Here is a 12725-nt window from a genome sequence, read left to right on the forward strand (position 1 = left end):
ATACCACACTCTTCAAATTCTAAAACATTAGCCTTGAACAAATAAAATGTTTCTATAATTTCACCATGGTGTGTAGGATGTTAAGGGCATATGGGAACTCTCTATTCCATGCATTCTATATTCTTGTGACTTTTCTGTAAGTCTAGTGTTATTTCAAAATAAAAGTTTAGTTGGTGGGAATGTAAATTTGTGCAGCCGCTATGGAGAACAGTATGAAAGTTCCCTTAAAAACTAACAATTGAGCTATCATATGATCCTGCAATCCCACTCCTGGGCATACATTGAGACAAAACTATAATTCAACAAATCATGCACTCCAATGTTCATTGCAGTACTATTCACAAGAGCCAAGACGGAGAAGCAACCTAAACATCCTTTGACAGAGGAGAGGGTAAGGAAGATGTGGTACATATATACAATGGACTATTACTCAGCAATAAATAGAACAAAATAATGTCATTTGCAGCAACATGGATGGACCTAGAGATTATGATACTAATTAAAGTAAGTCAGGCAGAGAAAGACAAATATTCTATGTTATTACATGTGGAATCTAAAAAAGAATGATACAAATGAACTTATCTTTACAAAACAGAAACAAACTCACAGACATGAAAACAGTGTCATGGTTACCAAAGGGAAAGGAGTGGGAGGGATAAATTAGGAATTGGGAGTAACATATACACACTACTACATATAAAATAGATAAACAACAAGGATCTATACTCAATATTTTGTAATAATCTATATGGGAAAAGAATCTGAAAAAGAATATATATTTTATATATATATATATATATATATATATATATATACAAACGAATCACTTTGCTATACACCTGAAACTAACACAACATAGTAAATCAACTATAATTCAATAAAATTTTTTTTAATTTTCTAAAGGTAAGTAAAGAGCCTGAGGTATGGAAAAGAAATTTTAGATGTTTAAGTTTTTAGCTTCAATACTTTTTAGTCATTTGAAATTTTATAGTACTTTATGAGAAAGTTACATTCCCCAAAACATAAGCATTAACAGTTTTTTGCAACGTTGGTGTGATTTTTATATACTTGAAGGACAAATTACCTCCAGATGAATTCTGTACATATCAAATAGGCATTAACAAGTCAACAAAAAAAGAAAATCCAGCATGAATAAATCTACTTTTTCATGAACCTAATACATCAGGATACCGGCTGTTCATGTCAGGTCCTCAGGAAGGGCATAATTAATATGAAACTATTTATACTGAGTCTTTAAGTAGTCTGATGTACTGAGAAAAGTCAGTAGAGTTTTCTGAAATCACTGGTGTCTTAAAAACAATTTTTGGTTCAGTAGCTAAACTTTTATTCTTAACATGTTTTGAATTCTTACTGAAAAATAGATATGGGAAGAGAATTGTGCATTCTATCACAGAGCTAATAAAACTCTGCTATGTGTATAGATGTTCACCCTAATATGCCACACCTAAGTTTTGGCCACAGCCACAGACATCTCAAAAAACAACATAAAACTGCTAATCATTAAAACAAGTTCCTAGCCTATGAATTATTTAAAGCTTACACAAGAGAGAGGTATTTGTCATTTCCTTACCATTTAACTTGAAGCTTGAAGACTCAATAAATCCTACAAATCTAGCAATAATAGCCACGTCTGAAATATGACACCACATGTAATGCTGTTGGATCCTTACCAAACTTAAAACACTGTTTTCTAAAACTGACTTTGTGTGCTTCTAAAAATATCTGTAAGAAAACCATATCCACAAGTACAAGAGGGTTCATCAACCTCCTTGTTGCACAAGAAAGAACAGTTTAGTCTTTATCTTATGAGACTCTCACAGAATTTGACACTTTTGACCACATTTCCCCTTAAAGGCTCTCTTCCCTTTATTTTTTTCAGTAACTTGTTCTTCTGGCTTCCCTCACAGCTGGGGCTGTTCCTTTGCTATTTCTTTATAGGCACCTCTTCTCTGGTCCACTCATTCTTCTTAGAAGATCAGGTTGATAGGATTCTGTTTTTGTCTTCTTTTCCCTTTTCTTTCTCTTCCTCACAACCTCACATAGATTCATCACTTAAGTTGCCAAATGTTCATACTACTACATGCCCAACGCACATTCTATCCTAAGTTTTAGACATGAATGAATATCCAATTGACTAGTTATCATCACCACAAAACCTCAATGTGTACTGAATGTAACTGAATTCATCATTCATTTCGTGTACTTATAAATGTTCGATGAGTGCCTATCCTGAGCCTGGGACTGGGTTAGACAATGAATGTACCATGATGAACAAACTGGCTTTGTTTCTGCCCTAGTGAAGTTCATTCTGCCTTCACCATTCCTCCAGCTACATCTCCTATATCAGTAAGTGGTACAAACATCCATCTCATCTTTTCATAGTTATTCAAGTCAGAAACCTAATTATCACCCATGACTCCTCCCTCTTCTTTGCAACTCATGCTCAGTCATTCACCCGGTTTTATCTATTCTCTTATTGTGTTCTTCTTTAATCTGTCACTGAGAGTTGGACTGTGAAGAAAGCTGAGCACCGAAGAATTGATGCTTTTGAACTGTGGTGTTGGAGAAGACTCTTGAGAGTCGCTTGGACTGCAAGGAGATCCAACCAGTCCATTCTAAAGGAGATCAGCCCTGGGTGTTCTTTGGAAGGAATGATGCTAAGGCTGAAACTCCAGTACTTTGGCCACCTCATGCGAAGAGCTGACTCACTGGAAAAGACTCTGATGCTGGGAGGGATTGGGGGGCAGGAGGAGAAGGGGATGACAGAGGATGAGATGGCTGGATGGCATCACTGACTCGATGGACGTGAGTCTGAGTGAACTCCGGGAGTTGGTGATGGACAGGGAGGCCTGGTGTGCTGCGATTCATGGGGTCGCAAAGAGTCGGACACGACTGAGCGACTGAACTGAACTGAACTGAATCTGTCACTTTTTTATTCTTTAGTATTATATTTTATATTCCATATGCTTAGTGTAAACCACCTTCACCTCTGGCCCACAATGGTTTCCTAAATAAGCTTCACTGTTTCAGGTTATGCCTAAAATCCTTTAGTAAACTTCAACCAACTTTAAAACAAAACCCAAGCTTAGCACAGTACACAAAGGCCTGAATTATAATCACCTACTGACATGTCTATGCCACACCCTCAAAGTTCCTGATTGCAGCTGAGAGGACCCAAGAATAAGATCCTCTTATTCTTGATTTATAGCAAGTTAAATAACATGATTAATTTGATATAAGAGAAATGGACTCATCTATAGGTAAGTACAGATACTAGACACTCTGACCTTAATTTTGTATTTGTGTTATTACTGGCTTAAATTGCTATTAATTAAAGCTATTGCTATGTGAATGATACTAGCCAACACTTACCCAGCACTATTATTAAGTACTTTACATACATTAATTCACTCAATCATTACAACAATCCAATGAGACAGATACCATGACTGTCTCCAAGTTATATATTTAGGAGCCAAGGCACCAAGTACTTTAATAATTTGCTGAAGGACACATAGTAAGCGGTGAGACTGGCATTCCAGGCAATGCCTCCAGAATCAATACTCTGAACCACTGTACACTATTCAGGAGAAAATGAGATTGTGCAAGGTACTAAATAAGAACTTTATTTTATTTTAAAGATGATACATATTTATCATACAAATTGTGTAGAAAATATAAAAAAGAAAGTACAAAAGATCCCAAATACCACCATGCAGAAATAACAATCATTAAAATTATTCCAGGGCTTCCCTTGTGGCTCAGTGGTAAAGAATCCGCCAGCCAATGCAGGAGACACAGGTTTGATCCCTAGTCCAGGAAGATCCCACATGCCACAGGGCAACTAAGCCAGTGCATCACAGCTACTGAACCTGTACCTAGAGCCCCAGAGCCACAGTTTCTGAGCCCACATGCTACAACTACTGAAGCCCACGCCCCCTGGAGACTGTGTGCTGCAACAAGGGAAGCCACCACAAAGAAGCCTGCACACCGCAACAAGAGAGCAGCCCTGCTCACTGCGACTAAAAACAAGCCTGAGCAGCAACAAGACCCAGCACAGCCATAAATAAAATTATTTTAAAAAATTATTTCAGCTATCTCTTTATGCCTACAGCTAGATAAAAGGATGTAAGGATAGGTAAGAGAGATAGAGAAATGGATGGATGGATGGATGAATGGACACATGGATAGATAGATAAAATTTCTGTTTTAAATACTATCTATTGACTTAGAATTTGCATGCCTACTCATCCACTCTTCCCTTTTTGTCAGCTGTATTATTATATTAGTTATCAATATCTATCAAATATAGATGATTCCCCTAATGAAAATTCCACCACTGTTTTGACTGATCACTGGGTACTTTAGTCAGTACCCTCCAGCTTATTCAAGGGAACAATCTGGCTCTGGAAGTCCCATTTGGTCACCTTGCGGTTATTTATAAGCACATTTTACTCTCTCATCACTCATGCACACCAATTCTAAGAGATGACACTCTTCCATGACTTCTCAGCATTCCTTCTAACACTCTCAAACAAAACCTTTCAGCCTTGAGGATCACTTACATCATACTTTCGGGCTCCACCGCACAAGCACCAACTGCTTTTGTGACATTGACAAGAAGAGCTTGGTTTATCCCGACGAGGAGGTTCACGAGTGGCTGGATGCCACCACATCTCCGGATGATGACTCTGTTCTCGTGTTCTTGGCAGCATTCTCCCAACGCACCAACCACGTTCACAAGCACTTCCTCGGGCTGGTCAGTTAAAAGTCCCACCAGCGTTTCGATGGCTTTGTATTCCCGAAATCTGAGTTCATCACAAAGCCAAAGAGGGTAGGAAGGGAAGGAAAGAGGTGAACGGTGTTATTTCTGATATAAAGTTAGCTGATAGCAATCTTAGTGATAATATTAATAGCTAAAATGTACTAAGTGTTAACTATATGCTCATTCAATCATTATAACAATTCTGTGATATGGATACTATTATTACCCCCATTTTCAAAAGGCTGATCTGAAGCTTGCTGAACAGTGAAGCCTGCATCCACACCCACTGTCTGTGCTCTTAAGTACCACACTATACAGCCTCTGAGAAAACTACAACTTTTTTCAAATCTGAGCATCAACAATCCCACTGCCCTAGGGGTTTTCCCTCACATTTCAGGAATTATTTTACATGAACAAAGCAAAATAAATCATCATTGTGTTAAAGAGAACATGTAAATTTCTTGTCAAAGAAAAGCATTACCCTGAGATAGGAAAAAGCTTGCCTAGAACATCCATCTTAGAGTGTGTAAACTCAAAAAATATATAAAAAGATAAATTCAAAGATTAAAATCAATCATATGATCATAAAGTTTACAAATACTTTAAGATTCAATGAAAGCATATTTGAAAATGACTACACTTGAAGATTAATTGGTTAGTTGGTCTTTGGCTGATTCATCTTGTTTATCTTTAGAAAAAGAATGAAACCAGTTCCTTGTCTAAAGATTCTGTGGGAAATTCATTCTTTCACCTTGAATGGTCTCTACAGGAAATATCAGGGGTGCTTCTCATTTAAATGCCTGCCCACATGCAAAACAGCCCATGGAACAGGGAGATTACGTCAGCCCCTTCCTCCTATTAATGCAGGAAAATCATTTCCGGGTGGTGGGGTGAGAAGCAGGCACTTTCATTTCTAAGAATCCCTTATTTCTACCAATGTAGTCCAGAATGTGCAGCTTTCAAAAGTATAGGAATAGCATTAGAATCAACTCTTTATTAAAATAGCATTAAAATGGAAGGATGTGTTTTGATGGCCATAGCTTAATACAAAACACTGAATGCCTTCTCTTACTTGGTCACATTCTCTTTGCTGATGGAACATTTCCATATGGCCCCTGTGACAGCGGCCAACCGCTCTTTGTTGTCAGTGTTGTTGAGGAGGGAGGCCAGGGGTTTAAGTCCTCCGTGCAGCCTAACCAGGTCGCGGGTTTCCTCGTCTTCCGCACACTACACAAAAAGCCAAGTCAGACGCTGTCATGGTCAAGGTTTATCAAGCTTTCAGTGACTGCTAAAGAGGCTGTCAATCTAGTTGCCAAAAAAACTACTTTTAAAAGAGTGTCATTTTCTGAAGGAGCCTTCAAGTAAGACATAATTCTAGTCTGTACTGGCCACTATCTGACAGTGTCTCTCTTCCTTTACGTGGTTTTGGCAGTATTAGCAGTATTTATATGCTGGGCTAACCTCCCAAGCCAGTTCTGGGGTAATCTGGGCTTCTACCAAGACAGAGACAAGGTCAGTGAGGAACCTAGAAAACCACATGCATGGCTGGAGAATTTCTGCAGTGACGTAACCCACAGCCTTGGGAAAACACAGTAGAGAAGACAGACGAGAGAAGGGAGTGCAGCCAGATCTTTAATGACCCCCAAAATGAGCAATTTCCCCAACAGAGCCCAGAGCAGCGGGTTGTATGGACAGCAACCGACATTTTATTCACACATGTTTATCCGTATGTTTGTGTTATCCTTTGAAATAACACTAAGACTGCATAGCTGTTCCCAACTCATGATGCTTCCCAATTTATAAAGCCAAAAGATGACACATGTAGCAGAGGTCTGATACTGTTCTAAGCGCACAGTTGGCCTCTAAGGTTGAGGGCTGCATGTCATGTACCATACGTGCCATGTACAGCCCACGGAAGGACTTGAAGGGCATTATGCTAAATAAAGTCAGTCAGAGAAAGATAAATACTGTATGCTGTTGCTTATATGTGGAACCTAAGAAATACAACAAACGTGAATATAACATAAAAGAAGCAGACTCACAGATCTAGAGACCCGACTCGTGGTTACAGTGGGGGAGAGGGGCATCGAGGGGGTGAGTGAAGGGGAGGGACAAGGTGCTGTGGACGAGACAGGATTAAGGACGCACTGTACAACATGGGAATACAGCCAATATTCTGCAATAACTGTGCATGCTAGTCGCTTAGGTCATGTCCGACTCTTTGCGACCCTATAGACTGCAGCCCGCCAGGCTCCTCTGTCCGTAGGATTTCCCAGGCAAGGATACTGGAGTGGGCCACCATGCCCTCCATGAGAGGATCTTCCCAAACAAGGTATCAAACTTGCATCTCTTACGTGTCCTGCATTTGCAGGTGGGTCTTTATCACTAGTGTCACCTGGGAAGCTCTGTGATAACTGTATATGGAAAGTAACCCTTAAAATTATATAAAAACTAAAAATACAAACGTTTATGATATATCCCTTTTATGTGTGAGCTGTTTCCTCTCAACTCAGACATTGAGGGCCTCACCCGTCTATGTCAGAATGTGATGAAGGTAGTTATGGTTATATGAGATCACGGAGGTGGGCTTGAGTCCAGAGTGCCAGGTGTCCTTATAAGAAGAGGACGTCAGGCCACAGAGGAAGACACGTGAAGACAGAGGGAGGAGGGCAGGGGAATATGAAGATGTCCGTCCACAAGCCAAGGAGAGATTTCCCAGAAGGAAACAATCCTGCTAACACCTCCCCTGAGACTTCCAGCTTCTAGAACTGTGAAGAAACCTCCTTTCTTGTCATTGAGCCACCCACTGTGCAGGGCAACCCACTCCAGCATCTTTGCCTGGAGCCTCTCCATGGACAGAGGAGCCTGGTGGGCTACAGTCCATGTGGTCACAAAGAGTCGGACACGACTGTGTGACTAATACTTTCACTCATGTAGAGTTACGGCAGCTCCAGAAGACTAACACAACCCTTCACTGACATGAACCGTCCTCTGATTCCATCTTTCTGGCTCATTCTCTCACTTTGCACATTGAAAATGTGTTCTTCTAGGAAATATACTCTGATTAGACAGAAACTGGTGCTGCTTGTAGCCAGCCAGAGACGAATCTGTCAAGGCCAGCTCTCTGTCCCCTTTACCATTCTAATCTGGTGTTTTGGTATACTATGGAACTTGTAACCCACAAAGTGTTAAGGAAGATTTAAAAAAGCAAATAAATAAAAAGATAAAATTAATAAAAAGATAAAACAGGAATACACACACTCATTCATCTATCGTGTCTTGGTGGGAGATGTATTTCCCAAAACTATTGTTTGAATAGGACATACGAAAGGCAACACAGAGCCACCATGTAGATATCTGGCTATTTTACACAAAGCACATCATAACAGAAGAGTAGCTCTCAGACCTACGTGTGCATCAAAATCCCTAGGGGTTCTTATAAAGAATGAAGATTCCTGAGTCCCACCCCTGGGCAATGGGACGTCAGGAAACACCACCTTCAACTCCACGCAGGAGAGCCCACTGTACCTGGTAGATGGCCATGGCGCAATGCTCCTGTAGCTGTTCGTTTTCACTGTTCAGGTTTTTTACCAGGTTTTCGATTATCCTTTCAGCTTTGATTGCAGCTCGGTAGTTTTCCTAGGAAAATAAACTTATAATAGTTATACAATGCATAAATATGCATAAATGTGTCTATTCACATTTGTTAATAACAACACTGAACAAACTTTCTTAATAAACACCATAGTCTGAGCTTAACATACTGATATAACATTAAGAGAATTTAGTCAACATTTTAAAAAATATATCATCCAGGTACCAATGTAATTGGGCTTCCCTGGTGGCTCAGTCAGTAAAGAATCTGCCTGCAATGCAGGAGACCTAGGCTCAATCACTGGCTCAGGAAGACACCCTAGAGTAGGAAATGGCAACTCACTCCAGTATTTTTGCTGGAGAATTCCATCAACATAGGAGCCTTGCAGGCCACAGTCTATGGGGTCACAAAGAGTTGGACATGACTGAGCGACTAACACCATTGTAATTAATTTTCTATCTGATTAGAAAATCTCTTGCTTTTCTAAAAGAATGGTGACTTCTTTAAAAAAAATTCCTTAGCAGTTATGATAACTTCATAAATTACTTTTCCACTAAAGGAAGTCAAGGTAAATTACAGCACAGTGAGCAGAGCTGGCCTGTGTACCTCTGAGGCACATTCCTGCAACGTCCCCACCACCGGGATAAGCATGTTTTCATGAGAAGTCTTCAGGAGCCGCGCCAGCAAAGGGATGCCTCCTGCTTTACGAATGGCCTCTTTGTTCGCATAGCTCTTGCTGCAGCTCCACAGTGCCAGCGCCCCACAGCGGGCCACCTCCACGTCTCGGGTCTCATACAGGCTGGACTGAGCAGGTTCTCCAGAATGCTTCCCACAGTCAAGCAGAGCGACCTACGAGGGCAGATCAATACAACACAGATGGGGATCTTTAAATCATTCACAATAGCCAGGACCTGGCAGCAACCTAACTGTCCACCAACAGAGGAATGGATAAAGAAGATGTGGTACATCTATATGATGGAATACTACTCACTCATAAAAAGGAATGAAATTGGGTCATTTGTAGAGACCTGGATGGACTGAGAGACTGTTACACAGAATGAATTAAGTCAGAAAGAGAAAGACAATTTACCTATATTTACACATATACATGGGTATATGTGTTAGAAAAATGGCATAGATGATCTTATTTGCAAAGCAGAAAGAGACACAGATGTAGAGAACAAACGTATTGATACCAAGGGGAAGGGGTTGGTGGAATGAATTGGGAGACTGGGACTGATATATACACACATACACACACACACACACACACACACTACTGATACTATGTACATAAAATAGATAATTAATGAGAACCTATTGTATAGCACAGGAAACTCTACTCAGGGCTCTATGGTGACCTAAATGTGAAGGAAATCCAAAAAAAGAGGGGATATATGTATATAGATAGCTGATTTTCTTTGCTGTACAGTAAAAACTAATACAACATTGTAAAGCATCTATACTCCAATAAAAATTAAGTTAAAAAATAAAATACTATTTGAAAAAAGAAAAAGACAACCCATCCTGCAATCACCTCAGGGTTGCTACTAAGCTCACCTCCCTCAAAAATAAGAATCCTTTAAGAAATTAACTTTCAGCAGTCAAAGGAACAAACAGAACCTTCAAAACAACATCCTACAGATTTGGGAGCTTTTATATTTCCTTCCCACATGAAATTTAATCCCCCCAAGATAGCATTTTCTTAATATGGCTCTAACGTCTAATGAGGAAGATTTGCAAACCACATCCTGATTCCTGGTATCTCAGAAAGTAGGCTCCCTAGAGCCGTGAGAACTTTACAGAGAGAACTGAAAAGTTCTCTGGCCTGTACACGCTTAAAACCACGAGGCCTTTCTGGAGGACACAGCCATCACCCTGAACTTTCGAAACCAACTAGACCAAATGCACAGCTGTCAGGACCCTCTCGCCTCTCTGCGGTAACCAATCACTGAAGCCCTCAAGGGAGAGGCAAGGTACATGCACACAGCGGGGTGTCAGGCTGCCCATGAAGGACAGGGCGTGAAGCCAGCCACCCTGAGCTGTCTTTATCCCCCGTATGTCTCCTCCATTCCTCTCTCACCAGAGACCAAATTCCATGGATACAGCCCACTTAATCTTGACTGCTGTTTAGAAGGGAGCAGCAGACGATTCTTAATTCCACTGATTCCTAATTCCAAGATCATAGGGAGAGGACACTGCCTTTAATTAGTGCTCACTCATGGACTTCTCAGGTGGCTCAGTGGTAAAGAATCTGCCTACCAATGCAGGAGATGCAGGAGTCTCGGATTTGATTCCTGGCTCAGGAAGATCCCCTAGAGAAGGAAATGGCAACTGACTCCAGTATTCTTGGGGGGATAATCCCATGAACAGAGGAGCCTAAGAGGCTACAGTCCATGGGGTGGCAATAAGTCGACTGAGCACACATACACAAGCACGTGGTCTAAACAGCACATGGTCTCCACCCAAGGACAAGGGTGGAGACTATTTAGTGGCTTTCAGGTAACTTCTGGGCACAGGACAGCAGGAAGATGGGCTTGATCACAGGGAGAACTTTCTAAAAGGACCTGCCCATTGGTCACACCCTCCCTAACTGCAGCAAGTCCAGTCTCCATAGCTTACTGGATAAGACTGTGTGTGATCCCCATGGTCCTCCACCTTCATCTCTCACTGCTCAGCCCATCTCATCCTGGGTCTGGCCATGTTACACCACCTACTTTCCAAGCATGCAGTGTTGTTTTCTAGCTCCAGGCTTTACCAGCACAGCTCCATCTTTAAACGCTTTTCCCTGATGTGTCTGCCTAACACATACCTGTTCACCTTTCAAGATGCACGTGACATCTCCTCTCTTCAGTCTCTCTTTTTTAAATTTATTCAAAATTTTTTCTATCTGTATTAATTTATTTAAATGTTTAAAATTTTATTGAAGTTATAGTTGATTTGCAATGCTTTATTATTTTCAGTTGTACAACATTCACTATTTCTATATACTCCATTTAAAGCTATATATTTAGAATTAAAATTAAATAGATGTCATTATTTTGATTAGGTGACTGCAACTGTCCAATGGCACCCCACTCCAGTACTCTTGCCTGGAAAATCCCATGGGCGGAGGAACCTGGTAGGCTGCAGTCCATGGGGTCGCACAGAGTCAGACATGACTGCGCGACTTCACTTTCACGCATTGGAGAAGGAAATGGCAACCCACTCCAGTGTTCTTGCCTGGAGAATCCCAGGGACAGGGGAGCCTGGTGGGCTGCTGTCTATGGGGTCGCACAGTCGAACACAACTGAAGTGACTTAGTAGCAACTGTCCAAACTCCAGTCTACAACACACGTTGCATAAGATGCCCATAAAAACATTTTATTGTTGTATCATTCTTATGAAGTAGTTTCGGTGGATAGTCACACCAGCCTATCACATGAATTCATTATTTAAGCAGAATAATGATAATCACAGTAATAATTCCCTTTCTCTCCAACATTTTATTATGAAAATTTTCAAATCTTCATGAAGGCTGAAATATTCATGTGGCAACATCCACACATCCATCCCCTAGGTTCTATAATTACCATTCTTCCACATTCTTCTGTTTCATCACATAGCCATCTATTTATCCATCTATCCAGCCACAAGTCCATCTTACTTTTGAGGCAAATAACCCTAAGCTTTAGTGCTCTACAGATTACAAGTGACTACACAGCATCTCTTTCAGGAAATTTCAGAACATGTTTCACCATGTACATATTCACATGGAATCTGCATTCATTCAATAGCTATTTCTTAACTGTTAATGTGTGTGAGGTCCTGGGTAAGGTGCTGAGGATGACACTGAGATGAATAAGACATGTCTCTCATCTTCAAGAAACTTAAAGTAGGAAAGCGGTGATGTCATCCAGTGTGATAAATGCTGTGGGAGCGACTCAAGACACAGTGAGGATGAAAACGTACTTCCATACTGCACGTTCTAAATATCCCTCCTGCTGGGGCAGGGACCCTGAGCCAGCTTCTTTCTCCCAGTGACAGTTATGGAAATTTGGTAGTCGTTTCAGAGAAAACCCCTTAGGAACAATTTTGATTATTTTAAGTGATTTTTCTATAGTTGTTAGCTAAGGTCTTTAAAAATTGGGTATCATTAGTTTTTAATCCTGTGATGATTTTACATAATATTAAACATACATTTGGGGCTCCCCTGGTGGCTCAGATGGTAAAGTATCTGCCTGCAATGCAGGAGACCCAGGTTCAATTCCTGGGTTGGGAAGATCCCCTGGAGAAGGAAATGGCAACCCACTCCCATATTCTTGCCTGGGAAATTCCTCTGTTCGAGGAGTCTGGCGGGCTACA

General features: G+C 40.8%; 1 protein-coding gene across 2 annotated transcripts in view; it reads right to left on the reverse strand.

The window, feature by feature from the left end:
- Positions 1-12725, reverse strand: part of ODAD2 (outer dynein arm docking complex subunit 2) — a 162150-nt gene that overhangs the window by 81926 nt on the left and 67499 nt on the right. For both annotated transcript variants that reach the window (XM_006041652.3, XM_006041651.4), the window contains exons 13-16: positions 8988-9230; positions 8315-8425; positions 5859-6013; positions 4587-4829 (exon numbers count right to left, since the gene is read on the reverse strand). In XM_006041652.3, the coding sequence (XP_006041714.2) occupies positions 4587-4829; positions 5859-6013; positions 8315-8425; positions 8988-9230 (752 nt within the window). The remainder of the gene's footprint in view (positions 1-4586; positions 4830-5858; positions 6014-8314; positions 8426-8987; positions 9231-12725) is intronic.

This window comes from Bubalus bubalis, chromosome 14 (assembly GCF_019923935.1).
Source record: "Bubalus bubalis isolate 160015118507 breed Murrah chromosome 14, NDDB_SH_1, whole genome shotgun sequence".
In the NCBI taxonomy this organism is placed as follows: Eukaryota; Metazoa; Chordata; class Mammalia; order Artiodactyla; family Bovidae; genus Bubalus; species Bubalus bubalis.